We start from the raw sequence: 25550 nt of genomic DNA on the forward strand, positions 1-25550 counted from the left end.
GTTTTTAATATAATATTTCATTTAATTTTTATTTTGATTTTAAATATAAGATTCTAACTTATTTTGTCTCTCATATTAATTAAATTAGTCAACTAGTTTTTATATTTAGAATTAAATACTTGTTTTCTTAAGTGGGTGATGTGAGAGAAACCCCTGTGAGAGATCGACAACACATCAGTACGGTTGGGACATTCCGTAACACTCAACATCATGTCCTGCTTTGCCATCTATCCCATCCGCTTCCACCCACTTCAACAAAACCATCATTACTAGTTCCTAAGAACCCCCTCAGTACTTCAGTTTCCCCTTAGTTCCCCTTTGTTAATTATTCTGAACTTTTCTCTTTTCTCGAAACGACCTCCCCATCCTGCTGCCCACATGTCAGATTACATATGGCACTGATTAACTAACACTGAAACCCACATCAGATGGCTCACAGTTCTATGCTCGCTCATTTCATATTTCGCATTATTCCTTCTCCCTCCTTTCCATCCTCTCTGCAACTCGATTCATTAATGCAGAAAGCATATCCCTTCTTATCTTAATTACGCCCTCATGCACCTTCCATGCATCTTCACCACTTTAATTTATAGACAGACAGATCGGTTTAGTCTTCGTAGTAATAAGCTCATCATCAAGTTTTTGGTTTCGAGCTCCTCAAGTCGAGTGTTATATATTACTACCTCCGATTGTTATTATAAGAGTTAACTGACTAATTTGAATAGATTAAGAAAATTTTATTTGTAATAAATAGGTGTTGTATTTCTTAAAATATCCTTACTAATCAAATGTATTGGCTAAAACTATCATTATTATAAAGACTATCTTAGAAAATAAAGAATATATACGGAAGACAAAGTGGATTAGAGTCTTATATTCAGGACCAATATAAAAGTTAAATAAAATCTTATATTAAAAGTCGGAAGTAGTATGTATTAACTGACGTGAGACGTTTTGACATTCAAAGACCCCAAACCATGACATTTGCGAGAAATGGATTGGAGTCGCTATACCTTTTAGTTATATAGTCATCAACTAACAAATGCCACCTTCTCCAAATTCCAAGCTGAAGTCAGTAAATATGTGCGTGTGTGTTCGTCAGAATAAGCAAGTCAAAAATTGGGTCAATATAGTTTACACTAATTTTTAATTTTAGTTATCTAAGTTTTAAATCATAAGTTTCGATTCTCTTAAAAAGCAAAATAATCCAGATTTTTATTAAATTATACAATTATAAAAAATAATATTTTAAATAAAAAAATTTAAGAGACCAGAAACTATGACTTATATTAATATCTTTCATCAGAACAGACGTGCCAGAATCTGTAATCGTATTTTTCTCCAAAAGAGGCCCGGTTATAATGTTAATATAAATAATCACATGATTATTTCAGTGAGAATATTTTAACTCACCTCAGAAATTAGCACGTAATACCTAGCTTCTAGAACTCTTCTTTATATATATATATATATATATTGCCATCTGTGTGTATATATATATATATATCTTAATTATTTTTCCTTTAAAAAAGTTGATATGTTTTCTCGTTCATTTTTGATGAGGGAAAATATTAAAAAAAAAAAAAAAGGGCTCACAGTCTTCTTCAGCTTTTCCACCTCTTCTGGTCGTCAGCGCAATAATTGGCCAATTGCTACGAGGTTCTTCTTATGAAGAAGATAAATAAAATTAAAAAAAAAAAAAAACAGAAAATGCCTTTCCTTTCTTAGGCCGAGGAAGATTCGAATGCAGCATTATTGGATTGTTGAATGGATCTCCATGTGAATTCTTGAACTTCGTGCATTGTCCTAGAAAATATATTATTGACTTGCCACGGAAAAATTCTAATTAAATTATATTCAATATTTTTTATCAGAAATATTACTTTATTTGGTGACATTTAATATATATTATAAAATTATGAAATGTTCCTATTATTTATTTTTATTAATTTTTAGCACGACAAGTATATTCTTAAGATAAAAATAAAATCAGCTTTTAAACAAATGCATACTTTATTTTATTAAAATATTTTAATTTTGATAATAGTTGGTAAATCAGCGCGAGTTCCGAAATCTTAGGATTCAGGACAAGATGCTCTGAAAACTAAGGTGTTTTAGGATTGCCGATATCGTGATAATTAGCAAACGATGAGGCAGGAGTGTCACGGAATTTTGCATTTTTTCCCCCCCAATTTATAAGGGGAAAAACACGAGAAATATAGTACTCCTCCAATCATTAATATAATACTCCTCTAATCCTTAATATAGGATCCAATTCTTGAGTTGGTTTTGGTCTTAAATATAAAACTCATTTTTCATATTTATCAATTTTCTATAAATTACCCTTATGGATACTCCCTTAACCATAATCAAGTAGAAGAGGGAAATGAGTATTAAAAAAAGATAATTATGGTATTTTAGGAAAAATGTGTCACTTTTCTTATAATTAACTAACTTACCTAATTTTCTTAATCTAATCAAATTAGTTAAATGGACCTTATATTAAGGACCGGAGGAGTATCTAATTTTTGAATTGGTTTTGGTCCTAAATATAAGACCCATTTCTCATGTTTATTAATTTTCTCTAAATTACCTCTATAGATACTCATTCAACTATAATCAAGTAGAAGATGGAAGGGGCATTAAAAAAAATAATTATGGTGTTTTAGGAAAAATATGTCATTTTTCTTATAATTAACTAACTTACCTAATTTCTTTAATTTAATTAAATTAGTTAAATGGGTTTTATATTAAGGATCGGAGGAGTAATTAGTAAATCCACTTCTCCCTATCCTTTGATTTCATGTTCTCATCCGAATTTTTGTCATATGGTTTGATTCGAATGTTTTCTGGTTAAATTAGGATGAAAAATGGCACCCAGAAAAGGGCAAGCACTTAAAATTACCAAATTCACTTTTACTTTATTCAATGCATATATTCATGTCCATTAACAGTTTATTTAATGAGTGTTTGAGTGAAAACCAAACCATAATTTTAAAAATAATTTGATGGTATACGAAGTAAATAAACTAAGGAGCTTATCTAGATTTATAAAAAAAGTAATTTTTAAAAGTACTTTTAGAATGTTATAAACATCCATTTTAAATCAATTAGTATACAGGTTATTATCCGTCAGGGGTTTTTCTTTTTCACAATGTTATTAAAAAAAGAAAAGGATAATAAAGGTCACACGTACATACATGACATTGTTAACCCAAAACAGAAAAACTTAGTCAACAGATTTTTAATGAACAATCAGACAAATTGAGTTTACAATTTAGTACTACTTCTTGTTCTTAATATAAAAAATAATTGATTAATTTAAATAGATTAAAAAAATTACTTAAATTAATCATTTATAATAAATATGTATTGTCTTTCTTAAAATATTCTTATTAATCAAGTATATTAATTAAAACTATCATTATTATAAAAACTATTTTGACAAAAAAAGATAAATATAGAAAATAAAGTGAATTGAAATTTTATATATAAAACCAAAATAAAAATTTAAAAAACTTTTATATTAAGAATAAAAAGTAGAATAATATAACAAATCCCTAAATTGAGATAGGACCCTAAACTTCAGAATTAACATGTGAAGAAATTTCACTAAATCCATACAGAATTTGAAATCAAAGGAGAACCCGCGTGGCTTCAAACTGATTTTGATAATTTAAGTCTGCCATAATGCTAAACATTTCATGGAAATAAAATAGCATAAGCATCCCAAATCTGATATGCAGCATCCAATAGCAGCGAACGTAGATAATGCAGCTGGATTTTGTTAAACACTATAATTAGTGAACAAAAATATAAAATTAAAATTCGTACAAAAAGATCAACGTGACACATAATCGCGCAATTGTGTGGAGTTTAAATTTAATTTTCATAATCACCGGTTCTAGTGGAGTCAGTACAATTTGTGACGAGGAACTATACATAAACATCGTATGTACAAAAACTTGCCTGAAAATTATGAGACAGAACCCTAAACAACGTTCTGCTGAGCAAGACCCTAAAACTCTACACAGCCAACGCGAAAGTACACTCGCAAGAAATCAAAGCCCTCATACTAACATTCGCTCCCCAGAATTACACTGCGTCTACAGAAGCAACAGATTTAGCTCCCACCTGCATCCACTGAAAATCCTCAAGCTCAGAACAGAATCAGTTGACAAGGTAAACCCCAATACAGAATAATCAAACGCGTGCTAAGATAACAAAAGCACGAACAGCAGAAATTACAATAACACACCTTGGATTTCCTTGGAGCGAGAAGCCAGGTCAGATATGCTTGGTACCCTCTCGCTGTCTGAGAGGGATATAGGATTCAATGGAGGAGACACAACTTCAGCCTTCTCAGGAACTTGGGAAGTATCTAAAATCTTAGCAACGTGTAATGACATTCCTCTCTGACTGCTAGGGGGTATAGAAAAACTCCGAGAAACAATTAAGGGTGGGGTTGGAAGTGGGGATGCGGCAGTGGATGCTGCAGAGGGAATTTTATTAGTCGCAGAACCCTCCTGATTTCTTGACACCAATGGAGCAGAGTGAGCTACTTGCGAAGATTTTGCAGGCTTGGTGATTTGATTATTAGGAGGTCTAGGAAGCTCATGAAGCTCACTCATCCTCGTTGAAGCAACAAAGGAAGGTAAAGCACTAGATGATGCTTTTGGAGATAAAGGCTGAGGCATTGAAAAACGTGAAGGCACCCCAGAAACAAGCGGCGGTGTTTCAGCAAGTCCAATGGAATTGCCAGATGAAAGAGGTTTTACTGACACCGGTTTACTAGTCAATGGACCTGAGAAAGCTTGTCTTTTGACCTTCTTAGTGTCAAAAGCAACGTCGACTTGTGGAGGTGTCAGTCCCTCTGATGAAGGACGCGGTAGCTGAGTGGAAGTGGAATCCGTGTTGCTTTCTTTGAGGACAGAAGGAGCCCCACGGTTAGCTCGTTCAGAAGATTTACCATCACCACAATCTTTCTCGTTTTTCTCATCTAACGGAGAAGAATGCCTCAAATTATGTGAGCGCCCACTTGAACTTGTGCGGGTGGCTGCGTAACTTGATTTTGTGATATTTGTTTCTTTTATGTCAACAGGTGTAGGAAGTACGTAAGCATTAGACTTTGCTGTAGATGGTGTTACCAGTTGTCTAACTTTGTCAGCAGGGTCAAACTTCTTTTCTGCAAATATTGGAGCTGAATAGCTGCTGAATCTATGCTCTCTAGTAGAGACTTTAAGATCTCCTCTGTCTAAACTGGCCTACCAGAAGAAAAATTGAAAATTGATACAATTTTTAAACATTGACCCCAAGTGAAACTACGGGATCTTTTTCACTTAATGATCAACTAGAACAACGAGGCTACAACGAAAATTGAAATAGGCAACAATATCATGCGAGGCCAACATCTCTAAGGTTTCTTATGCTACCTTAGGCGCTTATAAGGGAGCTAAGGAATCATTCAAATACAGTATCTCATAATCAAGCAACCATTTGTTTAAGCTTTTTTTGGGGGAAATAATTTGAAAATCACCTTTTCTCCTCCCTTAAGCTCAAAAAAACATGCCCTAAATTTGATTTTTGAATGTTATGCTCAAAAGCAGATTCAGAAGTATATTATTGTGAGCAGTTTAGCAAAAGTAATTTAAGATTTAAATTACAGTTTTGAATTAGATAAAATAAAAGGAGAAAGAGATAACACCTCTGAAGTTTCTGTTGTTGTAGCTTGAACATATGAACCTGATTCCTCCATCTGATAAAAAATCAACAACAATTATATCATTATAATATGAATTAATTATTCAAGTTACACATTAACATGATATCACTGTGATACCTCTGTAGAGTTCCGTGATGTTGCAACATCGAGTCCCTGCTTATATTCACCCGCTTCAGTTGCCTCACAGTCATACTCACCATCACCCTCAAGTCCACTGAGTTGGTAATCAATATGTTGTTGTTTGGTAACCATCCTAACATGAGGCTCAGCAGCCTCAAGTGACTGGAGCCCCTTGCGAAAGAAGCTCAACTATATTTGAAGCAGAATAAGAAGAAAAAAAAGATACATCAATAGCTGCATTTAACAAAATAAAATGGTACAAACTCAAAGGTAGGGTTGAAGTTCCAGAAGAAGGTAATGATGTGAAACTTCACAGGTTTGAAGAAAACCTGAGCAGCGTAGTGGCGGGCTGCTTGAGTTAGGAGACTTCGGGACTGCCCCTGCTTCAGAGATTTTAACCGAAAAGCATAAAGGGTTGCTTCCTCTTCATATTCATCCTGAGCTGCTTGCAACTGCTGTGGAGTGATACTTTCACCCTTTGCACCTTTTGACTTCCCCTTTTCTTTCTGTTGGGCAATCCTGTATTCATAAACTTCTCTGAAGACAATGAACCAGAATCAGGAAGCATTCGCTTAGATGAAGTAAAATAACACATGGAAATGCACAGACCTTTTTTCTTCACATTGCCGCTTCATATTCTGCATCAGGAATAATGGATAATTGAGAAGCAGCACTATTACATTTTATATGCCATAATTATAAACCAACATGTCATTATACATATGGTTTTAATTTCTTTTTCATTAGGGAATCTTTATCACAGATAAGAGAAAAACACAAATACAGGCGTGCAAGATATCCTCACTCAAAAGTTAAAAATACAACCCCCCGCCCCCTTGGGGGGGGGGGTGGTTGAAAGGCCACGATAGCTCATAAATGCGGTAGAGCTGATCAATCTGTCAGCTTGTCCTCAAGGTACCAATGTCCATGGCACCAAACGGGAAGCCATGTAAACAACACTCTCCCATAAAATATGTAGGGGCGACTAGGCCCCAAGATGCAGGGATTCCTTTTCAACCAAACCAACCAGAGAATCCCAAAACCCAACTTTACCCCAGTACTTAAATAAACTATGCATGTTAATAAAGGACAAGGGGTCCTGATACATTCTGTTCTGTCCCGATAACAATTACTCTTCCCTCGTATTAACCATTTTTAATAGCAGTGCGTCATAATTCAAGTGCTAGAGTAATGAAATAGATTCATAAAAGGCCAAATAAATGTACATATTGCATTCATAACGTAACCATTTAGGAGTTAAACAAATGATAAAAAGAAAAGTAAATAAACAAACCTCAACAGTTCCTAGTTCTGAGAGAAGAATCTCTGCAGGGTTTGCTATTGTCAGAAATATGTGAGAACGCTGAGGAACAAGAAGCATAGAGTCAGCACAGATTATGTGTAAAAGCATCATGGTAAAATAAGAGCAAATAATTCAAAAGCTTTCATCCAATCAAAGACTCACATAGCTATCAAGGAGTTGTTTAAGTTCAAGCTGCACTCTGCCAAGCCTCCCCAAAAGTTTGCCTGGATATGTTGCACAGATACTAACCAACTATAACACACACCATGCATGAATTGAAACAATTATCATAATGGCTCAGTTGCTTGAATAGGGCAGTAATGACCCACTTACCGCTTTCTTCATCATCATACAGTGAAGTTTTCTCCAACAGAAAAGTACCCATTTCCTGCAGCGACTCAGAGAACTCTGGAGAACCCATGTATCATGTCCAAGTTATAAAATTGGAAAAATAGATAAGCAAATAAAAACAGGATGGCCAATCAGCAGAATTTTAGGGATGAATAAATGTTTACCTACCATAAGCACTGTTTGCAGTAGCAGCGGCAGCTGCTAGCAAGCTATCGTAGCAATTTTTCATCTCTTGCATATCCTGCCCAGTGAAAAAGAAAACCTATAATGTACTTGGAATCAAAGAGCCACAGAGGGAAAAAGGAAAGAAATGAAACTCTACGAGATGTCACCGGATAGAAGCAAGAAAAGCTTTTAAATTTCCATATACACAAAGTAATTCAAAGAATGTTAATTGGGCAATAGGCACAAGTATATAAAGGGGCAATCAAAGGGAAAGAATTCTCGCATCTGAAACACATTAGCCATTGATTATCCTTGGAACAAACTTCCCTCCTCATACGTAAGAGTATATATTATGAAGGAGGCATTATCAATATAATCTATTACTTCCCCTACCAAAGACGAGCTTTAATGGTGTTTTGTCAGTAAAGCACATTTTACTAGTTGCAGCAAAACAAGTATTTATCCCACCAAATGGATAATAAAAGCAACATTTAGCAAATATCGTGACACACTATGAGCATCATCCTTTCAGCAGCAATTCACCGGCCACGCTAGCAAATCCTCGCCAATAATTGGAATTCAAAGATGGTCCACTCAAGTTTCCAAACTCAACTGGAGAGATCAACTATCTCCTGAATCATTTCAGGAGAATTATAATTGCAACCTTTAAACCAAAAATGGAAGCCCTCATATGCAAAGACGATAAGGCCTTTTTGGACAAGTGCATTATCTAATTCCATTTTTCAGGTCACATTTGCCAGCAAGTGATTAAGTTGGAAAGAACCATCGCGTAAGATAACACACGGAGCAACTCAAAGACAAGAGGAAACAAGTCGCACGAGTACCTTAGCAGCCTGAGCAAGCTCATCGAACTTGGACGAAGGCTGAGCGTCCGTCTTCTCCTTCTCAGCGCTCTTGTGAAGTGCAATTCTCTTCAATTTACTGAGAGAGGATTTCATTTCCGGGAAACCCTAAGGCAATGGCCCAACCACGACAGAGCAAAGCGGGGAAGAAGAGAACGGAGGCCTCTTCTTTCCTTGGCAATTCGGAGAGAATCTCAACTCCAAGTCCCCAAACAAAGTCCAGAATTCAATTCCATACTCTCAGCGACATGGAAGAAGCTTGCTCAATTGAGTCAAAATGACACCGGACAGATGAGTGAAGAAAAAGACGAGAGTGAGAGATGAAAATTGCAGAAACGGGAAGAATGACCAAATTATGCATCCGGGAGGAAAGGGAAAGAGAGCATCATTCAGGCGTCATGCCCCAGTTGTTCTCAGCCTACACGCTCGTGAACCGGCGAGTGCGCCCAGTGGGCAATTTCCTGATTTCACGCTACCCTCTGAATCGGACGGCTCACAGAGTGAAACGTGGGAGCAGATGGAGACTTTAATGAGAACGAAAACGTAAAAACTAATTTATAAAATGTAGATTTAAGGTGCAAATTTGCTAGGAAAATATTATCCTAGCTCAGAATTACTCTGAAAGTAGTATCTGATTTTTAATATAAGAATTAGTTTAATTTTTAATTTGATTTTAAATATAAATTCTAATTTATTTTGTCTTTTATGTTTAATTATTTTTTAAAATAATTTTTATAATAGTTACACATGTTAAAAGTTCAATTAAATAGTTATTTTAATTAATTAAAAATATTTTTAAAAAATAATATCTAATTATTATAAATAACTAACTTAACAAATTTTAATTATTTAAATTAGGTAACTAATTTTTATATTATCTCCTGTCTTAATTCTTGTTATGACAGGAGGTATATTCAGTACAAAAAGTAGTATTAAAATAAAACAATATTATTTCTTATTATTAAAAAGTTTCCAAAACAATATTGCTGACAAATTTGAAAGTAAGATTTATCAACGGGAAGAAAATGTGAGGAGACCGTGGTGGTAAAAAGAAAAAGAGCAGACTGTTGCGCTTGGGAGAGGAAGGAGTTGTACGTATGAGACAAGATGATTACGATCGGAATAGGAAGGAATCGGAAGTTGGTGGCGTCAAGACCTGCAGTCAGTGTGTTGACTGTGGAATTGGTTCGACCAAAGGGCGCCTCCTGACGTGGCAGCATGCACTGGGCCCCACGTCTACCACGTCTACCACGTCCACATCACACCTCGTCACGGTTCCATCTTCTCCGGTCAAACCAAACTTTTTACCTTCTTTTTGACTCCCTCCGTGCCCCGCTCCTCACCCTTTTACATTTCTCTCCTCCGTGATCCGTGAATCCCATCCTGTTTCTTTTTTCCTTGACAAAATCCCATCTTTGGGGCTACGTACTTGTACATATGCATCTTCTTTTCTTTCAGGAAATGATAATACCTCTGATTTTAATTATAAGAGCTAGTTAACTAATTTGAAGAGATTAAAAAAAAGTTAAGTTAATTATTTGTAATAAATAGGTATTATGTTTCTTAAAATATCTATACTAACCAAGTGTATTGGCTAGAACTATCATTATTAAAAAAGCTACCTTAGAAAAAATATATAAATACGAGAGATAAAATAAATTAGGGTCTTACAGTTAGGATCAAAATAAAAATTAAACAAGATCTTATATTAAGGATCGAAAGTAAGAGTAATAAACATGAGTGACAGCCACTATCATTTTTTTTTCTTGAGTCTTATCTCTCCCTATATAAATCCACGTACTCGACTGCAACACAAGCATGGCTGAAAGGAATTGGAAAAGGAGGGTATTTTGGAGAATCTGAAAGAGTTAGGAAAGTTGAGTCATCGTAAGCGAAAAGCATGGAAGGAGAGAGTGCAGTCATACGGCAGATGAGGAGGGGTAGACGCAACATTTCTGTCTGATGACCAAAGTATTTACGGGAAGCATTCTGCAGCTTTTCTTTCACACAAACGCAACAAAAAGACTAGTGAATTTGAAGACACACCACATCGTACACAACAAGCTTTTGCTTTACATCACCACTACCCCCAGCTCTCCCCACAGGGTCGATGTTTCTCAATTGGATCATGGTTTAATTAATTAATTAATTTTTTTTGGGGTTTTATTTGTTCTGATTTGTACAAGTCAGGTCGAACCTGCAACTTCATATTTACAGCTATGGATTTTGTATTTGATTATTTAGAAGATTAAAGATGGTAAAGCAGTGATGATGATGATGAAGGAAGAGGTGTTCAAAATATGAATGTTGAAAATATTTTCTCCGGTCAACAATACGTGTTGCTTGATGTTGAAGGATGAATGAGGAAGAGTGCTGATTAAAAAAGGAACAAAATCAGACTTGATTATTGTGGTCTTCTCCCATTTTCAAAAGCGAGTAAGACAAAGAAAGCCCAAGACTCACTGTTGCCCACCATGCACCGTCCAAGAATTTGCCTCCCTTCGTTATCCTATATTCCTTTTCTTTTTGGCAACGAAACTCGAAACATCATTGGTGGGCTTTTCGTATTATATATATCTTCATATATGTGTTTGTGTGTATATATATATGTCCTCTATCTCTCTCTCTAAAATCATTAGTTTTTAAAAAATTAAATCTTAACTGTTTATATTAAATTTCAACAGTTGAGATTTGATAAGGACCAAAACTGATACATAAGTAAATCTGACACAAGCAGCACTTCTAGTTTTCCTTCTCTGTATAAGAATGAAGCACTTGTCATTGAAGTTATGAAACGCTATGATATACATATCTTTTATATGATTAAAAGTATTCTCAAATCATTTTGGGTTTGAAATTAATTCTATAGAACCAGGAGAGTTAAGATTAAAACCTTTTTAATGAGTGTATTTTCTGAAATTCGAACTGACGTAACTTTTTTAACATGTATTCTAACCCTTGAGCATGGCCTTTTTGGGGAAATGGCCAACCTTCTATTTGCTGCAAATGTCTTTTTTGTTCTCCTTAATTTACCCATAACATCCAGAGTTGGAATTCATAACATTGCACTGGTATCAATTGTTAGGGCTGATGAAATACTTATTATTTATCATTATATACAGAAACTGCCGTTGTTAATTGTTAACCAAACTATACTTTCTTCGTATGATAGACCAAATTTCGATGTTCCAATTCTAATACGAATAGAGTTGATAGACGCACGCCATAAAGCCGTATATCGATATAACTGCCCGATTTGGCCCACTACGACTTTATATGTACCCATCTGCTTAATTATACTTCCATATATGTGCCTTGGCCGCGGGCAGGAGCTTTTCTAGAAATATTGGATAGAATGTAGCAGTGCCATTGCTGCTCTTAATTTTGTTCGTGGTGAAGTACAAATTGCAGGATATATATAAGGTTGGGTTTCGGCGTATCAGTTCCGAATCTAATATCACGTACGTGTGTCTCGTAATTCTGTGAAGATAACAAAAGTGGCATGTTGCATAAATCAAACAAGACAATAAGTATACAAGAAATGCAGCTAACTAATGAAGGGGAGGAAGCAGAATTTGAATAAGCAATGTCCTCATCAGAATCTCAGGTTTCGCTTAATTATAGTCATAGTATTTGAGTATAGAAACTTTTCTTCTGACCCCTAAACTGGCGTGTCAAATATCATATGAGAATTAAGATATTCAGGATTTTAAAAAGCAATCCTGATTCTTCTAGTCCACGAGGCATTCGCAAGGTGGATGAAAATTAAGGATCTGCTCTTAACCCTTTTTTTTCAACTTTCTCACGTGAGTCTTCCAGCTCTATTGTCAGATCTATGGCGAACGATGCCCATTTTCTTCCCACCTGCTCTTCCCTTGTTTATAACATCCCTAAGTTTTCCCCCTTTTCTTTCTTTCTTCTCACCCTCCTGCCAAATGAGTAGTGCATTTAACAGAACACGATGCAATTAATGAATGTCAGAACTAATTTATGAACTTAAAGATTTTTTTAACCATATATATTCTCAAAAATACCTTTTTGGGATTAGGGATTTCCTTCATTGCTGGTTTACTCTTGCCCGCCATTGTTGGCTCATCATCGCCTGCACAAAGAGAAGCAACACCATCAAAAGACAGCCTTGATTTGTTCACCCAGATCTAAAACCTGGGATTATGATATGTTTGTTCACCCATGTTGTCGGTGGTTTCCACCGTGTCGGCTTCGTCTATGTCAATGGAAGATCCGGAATTGTAGCAGTATTCCCTAAAACTAGGGGAGGCGGCTCCGGTGATGGCGTCATCCCTCTCACCAATGGTGTGAGCCTCGTTCTGTGCAGCGAGGGACGGAGGCTTTGCATGGCCACCTTTCTTGAGCTCTTGCACCCCCACGCCCTCATGGTCGGCCTCCTTGACGTGGAAGGAGAAAACGGCGTCGTTCTTGAGGGGCGGAGGAGGGGCTTTAGGGGGCTCCTCGTGGATGGGTCGGACGACTTTGTAATGGAAGGGTTGGTTGTGATGGTCTTCAGGACGCAGGGCTGAAGCGCCACAACCCATGACGGAATCGGAGGGGATGGATGACGGAGGCGGTGAGAGGAAGGTGTGGTGTTGGGAAGAGAGGGGGAGGTACGTGCATTTCTGTAAAGACACACAAATGAGGGACGCAACGACGTTTACGGAGTTTGATCATATACGAATGGCGTCTCTCTGTTTGATTTAGCGTTCCTCTGATTAAAGATTTTTTTTGGGGGGGAAATACTGGGTTTATAATAAGAAGTCAAGTATATTAAGCGAGTAATTTATAAATAGTATTTAACAATATTTCACTAATCAACTTGATATATACCCGTATTTAATATAAGACCTTGTTTTTTACTTTTATTTTAGTTCTAATTATAAGACCCCAATCCACTTTGTCTCTCATATTTATGTATTATTTCCAAGGTAGTCCTTCCAATAATAGTGGTTTTAACCAATAAACTTGATTAGCAAAGATATTTTATGAAAGATAATACATATTTATTACAAATAACTAACTTAACTTATTTTCTTAATATCTTCAAATTGGTCAACTAACTCTTATAATTAGAATCAGAGATAATATATATATAGTGTTATAGAAGTGGTCTATTATACATGCAAGATAATAAGATAATGGATTATAAAATCCGTTTTTTGGGGGGGGGGGTTTTGAGAATTCAAAATAGTTTCAGGTAACGTATTTATAAACATAAATGAATGCATCCTACCAAAAAAAAAAAAACGAATGCAGTTGTACAGATCCCCTGCCACGCAGCTCACGTGCTGCGCACCAGAAGATGGCTCACTGGGCCTTCTTCGTGTTTTGAGTGCAGCTAATATAGGGAACGTTACTTGTTCCCTCTCTTTTTTTTTTACCAGCCGTTACTTGTTCCCTCTTAAATCTTAATACCTCCACCCCGTGACATAATTACAATATCTAAGCCAACAAAATTTTATTTCTTCATAAATTTTGCAAAATAACTTATACATAAAAGCGCAAAAGTAAAACAATCTATAACTACGGAGGTAGTATTTAAATGAAATTCCGTCGCTGCGATGGAAGACATGCTTGCGCAAGCTGAACTCAATCCGTGACTGTTTAATTATTTCCTTTACCCTTTTTTAAATTTAACTAGGTATGTCCTATAAGTATTCTGATAATTTCAGCATTTTATTGTTTCTTTACGTTAGTATTAATTGTTTCTAAGATTCATATTTATGCAATATTTAAAACCCACGTAACTCATGATTGCTTACTATATATTATGACTTTTCTTGTATGTTACAAGTTTACGAAACGGTTTTCCATATTGTTTCCCTTTATTTTTTGCTCATCTTTAATTTGTTTAAATTTTTTCTTATAGCTTATTAATTACTTTTCCTTTGAAAATAATTTAATACACACGTCTAATTGAGGAATTCAATCTATAATAATGACAGTAGCATTCCTAACAAAACACATTTCAGTAACCATTTATCAGTGTGCAGTGGCTCAAAAGTTGTAATAACAGAGAAAAGAAAGAAAGAACGAAAGAAAGTCACTGTAAATATGTGACACATTATGCAAAGATACATATTGAGCACATATAGTACGCGTAAGGAGGATAGGATTTTTTTTTTTTGGAGAATTAAAAGCAGTCCAAAAACCTAATATGAGCAAGCAAAGAATATCTTTCATGTAATGGACTCTTCATCGAACAACTCGTTTCATATCCATTTGACGATTCCAAACTAATAGCACTGATTGTCCCGTGTATATTATAAGGTATGATCTAGTTCTATAAATATGAACTAGCAAAATACTGTCTCCACTCTTTAATACAGAACCTTGTTTGACTTTTATTTTAATTCTAAATATAAAACCCTAATCCACTTTATCTCTTATATTTATCCTTTTTTTCAAGATAATCATTTAAATAATGATAGTTCTAGTCAATAAACTTAATTAGCAGTGATATTTTAAGAAAGATAACACCTATTTATTACAAAAAACTAACTTAACTTATTTTTTTAATTTATTTAAATTAGTCAACTATCTCGTATATTTAAAATAAAGGTAGTAATAATGATGGTTCCCCAAGTCTGTTGAAAACCGTCGGCTATGGGCTATGGTGGAGCTAGCAGATAGGCAGAGGAATGATGTGGCAGCGATATATATGGGGAAAAAGTGATTGATATAGCAATAGTAAAAGTTGGTGAAATTTAGTAAAACTGTGCGTAGAACTGGTGGAGGGTGACATATCGTAGCGTTCTGTGCAATTCAGTGATCATAGCTGATGAATAGCTGATGATCTCTCAACAAGTTCACATATTTTTCTTGCGCTTCTCTTTCACCTGCTCCTTCTTAGCTTGTCTCACAAAATAGCATACGTACTATGTATGTTCCAATGATCAAATCTGGTGATGAATCTTTATCTCTTTGAATTCTGCGGGCATTTCACTTCTAAAAGCTTCATTCCATATCTTGTGCCCATTCCTTACTTATTCCATATCTTGCGGGTTCTGGTACCAAATCTTAGAGAACAGTTCATACAGCAGCTATTCTACATATGCATAAATAGACTTATTGCAGTCTCTCTTCTTTCTCAGTTCCCACCACCTTTATAGCGATAGAGCTGTAAGTTAAAAACCCTTGAGATCTCCTGCATCGCACGAGCAATTCCTACTCCGTTGTGTTTCTGGTTTCTACCCCGAGATTTCTGCAACAAAGTTCGTGCAATTTGTAGAAAAATGAATCTGAATCATAAGAAGACAGTGACAATACAAAGGATGGCTGATGGAATGAATCTGTGATTGGATTGGGCGTAGAAAAATACAACAAAGTTCTATGTTAGTTGGTGAACAACACGAGATATTGCTTTTATTAACTCAAGCTACTCATACTTTCTAAGCGTCTGTGCTGCACATCGCAAAGTTACTACTCTTCGGGAATGTGACAGTTGCTTCTGTTGAAATCGCAGCGTTTCTTTCTTAGATTTGCAAGACTATATATGTAGTGTTATTAACTCCAACAAGTATTCCTGTTGGAAATAGCTTCTATTATGATCATCGACTCATTACTACGTACGTTCATAGGTGTGCCAAATATAAGAGAATGGTGGGGGAACAAAATCTGGGTAGGAGGAAGTAAAATCAGCAACAACATCATAGCACAGTGTCCTAGGCCCAACATGTGTGGTCTACGAATAGGTTTTCTGGTGTGCTTCATTCACAACAATGATGGCCCGTAAAGTCTGCATTATTATACGACGCTCCCAATGGCCACTGCATTCTGCCTTGCAAGTATGACATGTGCGCCACAAAAACACAGGATTTTATTATCTCCGGTATTTAATATAAAAGTTAATTAATATTAAGTTAATTATTTGTAATAAATAGCTATTATCTTTCTTAAAGTATCCTTACTAATCAAGTATATTGGTTAAAACTACTATTATTAAAAGAATAATTCTAAAAAAATGAATAAATATAAAAGACAATATAGATTAAGATCTTATATTTAGAATCAAAATAACAGTCAAATAAGCTCTTATATTAAGAATAAGAGTTAGTACTACATACCACAGTCCACTGCCACCACAAAACTCTGTTCCCCACTTATTTCTTAACTGCGCTCAACCTAGTATTTCATTTCCTACGAACTTACACCTAAGAAATCCACGTGATTGTTCATGAAATAATATTCATGAATTTATAGTTTGCAGATACATATTGTGCTCGCATTCCTTTTTTTTTTTTGGGGGGGGGGCACAAGGACAAAGAAACAGAAAATTAAGATGGATAAGAGATGGAGCAAACATGGCTATATAGGAATTCTCTAATATTGATGAGCTTTTAGTAACATAAAAGTTAATTAAACAACTAATTTAAGAAGATTAAAAAAATTAGTTAAGTTTGTTAGTTATAATAAATGTGTGTTAATTTTTCTAAAATATACTCTTTAATTATGTGCATTAGGGATATTTTAGAGAAAACATTATAAATTTAAGAAACAAAATGAATTAAGATCTTATATTTAGAATCAAATTCAATCTTTAGTTAGTTTTTATTCATTATGAAGAACTATAACTAGGCATGATTTGGCCGTGTTTTCTTAATACACAATCTTTCTATGCACACAAGTGCTTGTTCATTACAGAAGCTTATAGGAAGTGCTACTCATATTATAATTAGATTGATTTTATTTCAGTTTTATAACATTTAATCTGTAGTTCGTTAAATAAGTCAAGTTAGCAATCATTAAGTTATTTCACTTTCATTGCTAAAGTCTTGTTTGAATTATATATATACTATTTGCCCACTTGGAAACGCAAGCCTCTTCTTCAATCGCACGTATAGCTGTATCTGAATTATTCGGATTGGATTTTTCTTAGCTGGATCAAAAACATGTCTTTCTTTATATACATACTGCCTACCTAATACAGTACAATAACTAAATTAAAACAGATCCATGAGGGGATGTTCTAATTATGTTTCCAGATAAAAACATTTAATTTGATTCATCGTCACCAACCATATATGAAACAAAATAAATATGTCCTCATCCTCCAGCACCAATAATAAGGCAGCGGGATCTAATTACAAGATGCTGATACATGCATGCGTGTCTGGATTTTGCCTACTCTCTTAACACTATTCCTATTTCTCATCATGTATATATATTTATAGAGATTACTATATATGTGTTTGTTAATGTTTTCCTTTTTGGTTATATTAATCCATACCTTGCACCGCCTAAATAATTTTTCTTCGATGTCGGCATTATTGCGAAAAGGAATCTTTTTTTGTCAACAGCGATGAAGAAGTAATATAGAGAATTTGATGTAATGTCTTGCTTGCTTGCTTGCTTCCCCAACTTAACCGACGCATAGTGTTCTTTTCCCCTCCTTTTCTTTATCTTTCTCCTGTTTAATTTGCGCCTTGTTCCCATTACTAACCCAACCAACACCAGATCAATTTAAAATTCAAACGCCTTAATCATTTCGAATATTTAGATTCACCATTACATCAAGAATATTGGATGGTCGAGTCTGATAGAATTATGCAAACGTTCGCTGTTTTTGTTTGCACTCTGAGGCATCTCTTTTATCATATCATCATTTATCCCAGAAAGGGACTTCTTCTTATTCTTTTTTCTCCTTTTTTTCTTATAACTTTCGATGTGCAACGAAACTATTCATGAATGGAGGAGTATTGAGTTCTTGAAACTGAAAGACAGATTCTTTCAACCCCATGTGCAGATGCCTCAATGTTGTGGTCGTGTATGTTTATGCTTTTTTACCCATATGGTATCTCTGGTTTTCTTTCACAAAGATTATGATTAGATCCTTCATAACCTCTTTTCTACTTTCTTTGGATGCCTCCCCTTTGTATGTTTCTTTCTATCATTATTTTATACTTTGGATCATCTTTTTGTCTTTAAAAAAATATCCCTGGCTTTTGATAATAATAGAGGCCCACATTCTGATTAGCAATATCAGGCAATTATATATATATAACTATCAGATTGACTTTTTATTTATTCATTCATTTGTTCTCTCCCCCCACTACAATGATTCCCACATGATAATTATTATCGACGGGCCAAGCTAAAGAGGATTAGGAATGCTAAAACAAACTAAGTTGCTTGTTTAAACCAGTTTCTTGAACCCACTGAAGAGAGAAAACCCCACCTATGCCATTCTCATTAACTCTAGCATATGTAACAGTCGAAAGGAAAAAGGCAAAAGAGATAAACAGGTTTTCAGGAACTAGATGCTTCTCCTCCATCGGTTCTCAGCAGAATTTCAGGAAAGTTAATTCATATCACCGCTTGGACTAATCTAGCTAGTTAGAAGCGATGGTGTCACTGCCTTCGCTGACACTCGGAGACGACGGCGGGGGCGGGGCTTCGTCGGAGTCATTGCCATCAACAGTGAAATCAATGAAACTGGGTTTGGCTCCCTCAAGCTTCTGAACTTTCTCCATGTTGGACTGCTTCTTAGACCTCTTTCTCTTGGGCTTCTTCTTCTTCTGAAAAACGCGGTAGACAGCCCACTTCGCCCAAGCCATGATCATCTACATTTAGTTTCAACACACAAATCAAATATCAGACACTGATAAATAAGACAAGATAACACAAATCATCAAATGCTGACAAATAAGACAACATGGTGCAGAACTTTCAGGGGATTGCTCTGGATAATTACTGTTCTATTCTTTACCTGAGTTGGGAAAACAGTCATTCCGGGGCCGGCGAGGCGCAGCTCATGCATAACCCATTGGGTTTCAGTCTCGTCGGAATAGTCGCCTCCACAGAAAACCAGGGTCTGCCTAGTACCAACCACCAGGTTGGTGACAGGAGAAACAATTGGTTTCACTTTCCCGGTTGGCTTCCAGAAGCCAGTGCCATCAGCGATCACGATTATGCCTCCATAGAAAATATCCTTCTTCTCGCAGAAAAAATATCCCTTTTCGACGGAATCTGTCTCGCCCACACCTACGGTCCACCAAACACAAATCTGACATCAGTGCATCGTTTTGATGGGATTTAATTAACACCCATGCGAAGAACACAAATTTGTCTCATCAGACGAGGAAATTTTGAGTCTTTGAGAGACATTGAGGGAACAGAGTGAACCTCGACACAGGAAAATGGAGAAAACGACGAGTATATGTCACGAACCTGGGAGGTTCCAAGGATCAATCTGGAAAACATCGAGGACAGGAATCACTGCCGCAGGTAATGGCAGGCCTAAGACCAACTTCCGGAGATAGTGAACGATGAGCTCTTCGTCGGTGGGACAGAACCTGTAGCCAATAGGCAGTTTAACGCCTCCACTGACAACAAAGCTCGGAAGCATCTCCATTCCAGAGAATCTCACACGCACACTCGAGAGACAGAGAGAGAAGGGGGCTATATATCTCAGTCTCAATCTGGGATTTGGGATCGTAAGATTGATTCAAAGGAGACCCATTTTAAGGAGAACGCACACAGGAAAGAAGGGCAGAAAGGGAAGGAAAAGAGACCAGAAAATAGGGAATGCTCGCGATGTGGCCAGGCTTGGGGTTTGAGGGGCGAGGAAGGAGCGGGCAAGTGTAATTTATACAAGGCAGGGGGGTTGAGTGTGGAAGTGAGCAAGAAATCCAAAACATTAACTCCCCTTCATAATTATGACTCAAAAACGTCCTTGACTTTTTAAAGCATTGCCTCCCTTTGACGGTCTTGGGCGAAGGTTTTCACAAGAAGCGTGTACGGGACATATAGAGTGTGGATAGTGAAACCATGTATTGCTTGGCTGCTTTTGGTCAAGATGCATGTGCCCTGTTTTTGAAAAAATATTTCTGTATATACAGTGAACCTCATGTGTACCACGTTTGCAAATCCTGTTTATACTTGTTAAGAGCCATTTATTTCCACTGATTTCCTACCCCTCTCCTTCAATTTCTGATTTCCTTCCTCTTTCTCATTTGGGTTTTCTGAGGCCAATCAATATTGCTTGTATTCTTGTGGAAAATTTTTACACTGTTTTTGGACCCGACTATCTAAATAATTGATAACTTACCAAGCAAGGGTTTCAATAAATGTAGCAAATTGATAGGCTGATCTTTACAGAAATACAATTTTTTCATATATTACTTTAATTTGTATCTTTATCGGAACTTAACCAAACGGCAATAAACCTTATCCAAATAAATAGAGTTGACTGCATAGGTATTTTGCGCCTTTTTGTTCAGAAAGTTATCTTGCATATAATGTAAAATCAGCAAATTATGAAGGGTTAAGGTGCGCCCAGCACCCCGAACTATTTACCTAGGTGCGTCCAGTGGCCTAAAGTAATTTTGGGTGCGTCCAGTGGCCTAAAGTAATTTTGGGTGCGTTCAGTGGCTTAAAGTAATTAAAATGGTGCGTCCATATCCCAGGCTAACAGAAATGTTATGTTTAACTGTTACTTTTCAGACTCGGCTTAAAGTTTACCCCAGATATTCTACATGATAGACACATGGGTACCCGATGTGTATTATTCTTACTCAAAAGTCAATTTATTTAGAAGAAGAGGAAGGAAATAAATTCAATTTTGAGTAAGAATAATACATATCAAATGTCCATATGCGTACCATTTAGAATATCTGGGGTTAACTTTAAACTGAGTCAGGAAAATAATAGTTAAACATAACATTTCTGTTAGCCTGGGATATTGACGCACCATTTTAATTAGTTTAGGACACTGGATGCACCCAAAATTACTTTAAGCCACTGGACGCACCTGGATAAATAGTTCAGGGTACTGGGCGCACTTTAGCCCAATTATGAATATTGAAATGCAAACTTCAAATATTTGGGTGGGCCACAAACACAAGTGCCAAGATGTGTAGCCAATCACAATTACACTGTCTCCTTAAATGCTACCCCTTCAGTGTTTAAATTTATAAATATTAAAAAAGTTACTTAAGTGGATTATTTATTAAAAATATGTATTTTTTAAAATATTATCTTTAATCACTTATGTTGATACTATCCTTTGATAAAAAAAATTTCAACAAATACAAATAATATAATTGATTTTAAAAAATCATAAATTTGATTGGAAAGTCAGAGAATATTCCAATTAAATGGAACAACCAATTAAGATTATGTTTCGGTTGATTGAGTCAATTAATTGGGTTAGCCACCCGCTTAAATATAATATAAATGAAATAAGTGATTTAATTTATATTATTCAGATAGTCTATATATATTATATGGATATATATAATTATGATATCTATGGATTAAGCAAGAATTTAATCCAAAATAAATCGATATTGAGAATATATGATAAAGATTTAAGTCAATTTTAAATCCAAATCATAATCTTAATGATTAAGACAGAATGATATTAAGAATACATCTAAATTGATACATGTATTTTGGATATTTTGCTTGAGGCTCTGATCCATCATTTCAACTCACCCTAATCATTGTGTTTTCTACTTCCATTCTTAGCTATATTTGTTTATCTAACAATTTCTTTTCACATCTAAAAAATCAAAACAAACTTTTTTATGTTTAGAATAAAAATCAAATGTTTTTTTTTTGCCAGCAAATAAAAATGAAATGTTGTAACACTAATTTTGACTTTTTATTTTTAAGTTTGGTGTGAATGGGTTAGATATATGATGTAATGAGATTTAGCTCATCCTAATATGCTATATACACATTGTGTGATCTTTCCTTTTTCAACACACCGGATTGTGTACACATTTGTGATTTGCCTATCATTAAAGGCTCAAAGTGACATCGAGTCCTCTGTTCTGCACTCATGATAGCTTCCATGTTCTTTCTTTCATTTTCCTTTTGACCAAAAAGTGTCTTCTAAATAACACGTGCGCCTTCAGTCCTACGTAGTATGTAGTTCTCAGCTGAATTGTTCACAGTCACCATGACAAAACGACTGTGTTTTATGTTTTTGCCAAACAGAGGTCAAACAATCGGATTAGAGTCGCAAAGATTCCGCAGTCATAAAAGCCTCAGAAAAGTTGACGCTAAAATACGCGGGAAGGTCAACCCCTGAAGATTGACTACACGCTTAATTTGAAAGTCTTGTTTATTAAAATACATCAAAACCTCACGTTGCTTAATTGCAAAATAATTAAAACTACGTAATTTTCGGGTAAGTCCCATCAAATTGGCTCAAGCTATTTTTGATGAGAAAAAAAGCAGCCTAATATACATATACACTCAAAAGAAGCACGAGCCCCAGATAAATAGAAAAAAAAAATGAAATTAAAAAAAAAAAAGTAGCAAGAGGGATATCCGAATATATATTAAAATCGCACGTTAATTAACTAGGGGATGAATTGAAGATAAATCATATGAAATTAGCTAACACTATTTGAATACTCTTTCTGGTTGGAGGAAGTCCCAGGTCTCACAAGCCTAAAATTCCAGGAAAAAAGAAACTGCGAAAACATTGCTGAAACTGATAGAATAATAAATTAATCACTCCATCACAACCGGGGAACTGATAGATCTCTATAATTCACAGAGTACTGAGTATGTACACACAAATTTAGAAAGGTTTCAAGCTCTGGTTTTGACCTGGGGAGCCAAAAACATTAGAGAATTACAGAGTTCCCCTGTTGAACAGGTCGGGTTGTGACCAAATTTACACATGATGATAATACAACATTATTGTCCCGCTCTTTTGTATTTTTGTGTGTGTATCTTTCTTAAGCAACTAGGTGTGATTTGACTATTCAGTTTGTTTTGTTTGCTTTGCATTTCTTGGAGTTATCTTTACTCTGATATTTCTCAGAGGTTTGATTTGTCTAAATTAATTATCTTTTTTTTTATTTTTTATTTCAGTGCCTTATGATAGCCTGCACTTGTTAATTAATTAGTTACACCTTCTATGATTATTTTGATATTAGCTTGTTCCTCAACGTTTGCTGGAGCTAGAAGAGACGATAAATAAATAAATGTAAAATAAAATAGAAATCACTTCCTACGACTTAAATGAAACAGGTTACCTTCATGGGACTCTACCTGATGATTCTTTTAAAATTTTGTTAAAGCGTATTACATCACCGTACTAATTTAATTAGAAAGGCTGTACAAGTTACATTATTTAAATGTTTACCGTTAAATTAAAGAGGCTGTGTGTTGCTCTGCAGCAAATCATGAAGTGCCACATATGAACTTTTGCAGACCAAGGGCCTCAGCTGAAATGATGGGCTAATAATAAAGTATTAATTAATCGACCACGACAACAAAACCATAATTTAATTATTATGTATGCTGTGTTTTTATTTTATTGGATTTTGCATTTGAAGAGAACCACGCGTCTAGATGCGTGAGGGAACATATCCTTTTGTTTTCTTCGGAGTTTCTCACGAGCATGTTTGCCTTGTACTGCTTATCAATAATCAAAAGGCACTTCATGATGAGAAAACCAATAAAGAATGATCATAATGCATCAATCGCATAAGGCATATATGCATATAAATTGATTATTATTATTATTATTGAAAAGCCAAAAACAATCCAAATGTAGATCAAAGATGTATAACATTGTTACCTGTGCTGTTGTCCGGTTGAAATAGCCTGTTAATTAAAGATTCGTTGTGAAGGTCACGTAATTAATTAATTTGTGATCTACTATAACTTTGCCTCTCTGTATTATAACATTATAATAATGAATGCAACAGATTATCTAAACCTTCTTTAATTAGCGCCATCATTAAGTTGTTCAAGGAACCCCATACCTGCCTTTCTTTCCGCTCTTATTTTTATCATCAATCATCTCCTTTCCTGTGTCTCTGATATCATTTATTAAAATTCAAACGCCATGTTCAAGAAAGCGGCTGCCTTATTCCATATACGTGAATCAAGAATAATAATATATTTGGTAAATCATCAGAAGAAATCAAATCAAATGGCGAATAGATATCAAGGATAATTCCTAACTTATTCACATATGCTTAGGATTTGGTGGTGTGCTGAGGCTGTTCTGTCCACAAAGCTAGCTAGGTTATATTCCCAATATAAGCAACAAGCAAGAGTATGTTGTTGGAGACGACGTGAATCTGAATATCTGATACCCTAACAGCGAGGGAAAGATAAGTAGATAAGGCAGTGCCTTTGCGTCTGGGGACTTCAAAGTTTAGGCCAGGCATGAAGACAGAACTAATAATCCACCGCAAACTTTCCTTTCCATTTTCTGATTCCCCCCCCCCCCCCCATTAATGGAGAACCAACACAATATCTTCTTTCATGAAGTGAATTGTAATATCTGTCTGAAATCTCGACATTGTGAACAAGTAGGTAACTATAAAGGGGAATGGAATCCTGACCTGCTGAACTTTTTTTTCCCTTCTAATGTTGATTATTAGCTTTAGATGATACTAGCTATAGGAGGGTTCAGAAGTTGGGATTTGCTTTATATAACAAAAGAAGCTTGGAATTTATTTTTCAATTTTCATCTGTATCATTTTTATTACTGAGTAAACATTGTGATTTAAAAGACTGCACTGAACTGTGAGACTCTCTGTAGATGCGAGTTTTCAAATGTTTTGCGAGGCACTGAAGTAAGCGCTTTAAGGTTTGAGTTTGTTTTTGAAATATTTGGTATCTAGCTGGTTTTGTGATGGCCATGGATGCGATGTGGAAGGTTTGATCAGTTCTTTTACCCATTTAATTGTAGTGAGATGATTCTCATGCTCATCATGTGATATATAATACGAAAACCTCACCAGGTCATGTGGGATATCAAGGTTCAAGCCCTCAAATCTAAAGTTTCCCGAATATGGCACTTCAAAATTTAAAGGAAGGCTTTAATTACAAACGCAAAGCTTGCTTTAAATAAGCATAAGATCAATTGGTAGTGATAGTCATAATAGCTATAGGTGGCAGATTTGGGTACTTGGAAATGTTGCAATGGGGTCCAAATTCAAAAGAGGAGGAGGAGGAGGAGAAAGAAGAATGAGCGTGAGGGGACCGCAAAATCATAATCATCATTATCTGATTACCACTCATTATTCACATCCAC

General features: G+C 35.4%; 2 protein-coding genes across 4 annotated transcripts; both read right to left on the bottom strand.

Moving 5' to 3' along the window:
- Positions 1–3847: 3847 nt before the first annotated feature.
- Positions 3848–8886, bottom strand: LOC114728599 (uncharacterized protein At2g33490). 3 transcript variants are annotated; one of them, XM_028915511.1, is made up of 11 exons: positions 8507–8526; positions 7661–7737; positions 7479–7553; positions 7308–7369; positions 7137–7205; positions 6452–6480; positions 6172–6379; positions 5840–6031; positions 5705–5755; positions 4259–5264; positions 3848–4143 (listed from the first exon to the last, which is right to left on the bottom strand). In XM_028915511.1, exons 2-11 carry the CDS (start codon positions 7665–7667, stop codon positions 4124–4126), a joined length of 1719 nt encoding a protein of 572 aa, XP_028771344.1. In that variant the 5' UTR covers positions 7668–7737; positions 8507–8526; the 3' UTR covers positions 3848–4123. The 3 variants fall into 3 exon arrangements, with proteins under 3 accessions (XP_028771344.1, XP_028771343.1, XP_028771342.1); XM_028915510.1 differs by having other exon boundaries at positions 3855–4134; positions 7665–7737; positions 8507–8886; XM_028915509.1 differs by having other exon boundaries at positions 3855–4143; positions 7665–7737; positions 8507–8885.
- A 9646-nt stretch (positions 8887–18532) lies between these two features.
- Positions 18533–20105, bottom strand: LOC114728601 (NAC domain-containing protein 83). Its single transcript, XM_028915514.1, has 3 exons — positions 19706–20105; positions 19245–19519; positions 18533–19098 (listed from the first exon to the last, which is right to left on the bottom strand). Exons 1-3 carry the CDS (start codon positions 19887–19889, stop codon positions 18868–18870), a joined length of 690 nt encoding a protein of 229 aa, XP_028771347.1. The 5' UTR covers positions 19890–20105; the 3' UTR covers positions 18533–18867.
- Positions 20106–25550: the final 5445 nt, after the last annotated feature.

This window comes from Neltuma alba, unplaced genomic scaffold (assembly GCF_004799145.2).
Source record: "Neltuma alba isolate B1F8T4 unplaced genomic scaffold, ASM479914v2 tig00012563_pilon, whole genome shotgun sequence".
Lineage (NCBI taxonomy): Eukaryota > Viridiplantae > Streptophyta > Magnoliopsida > Fabales > Fabaceae > Neltuma > Neltuma alba.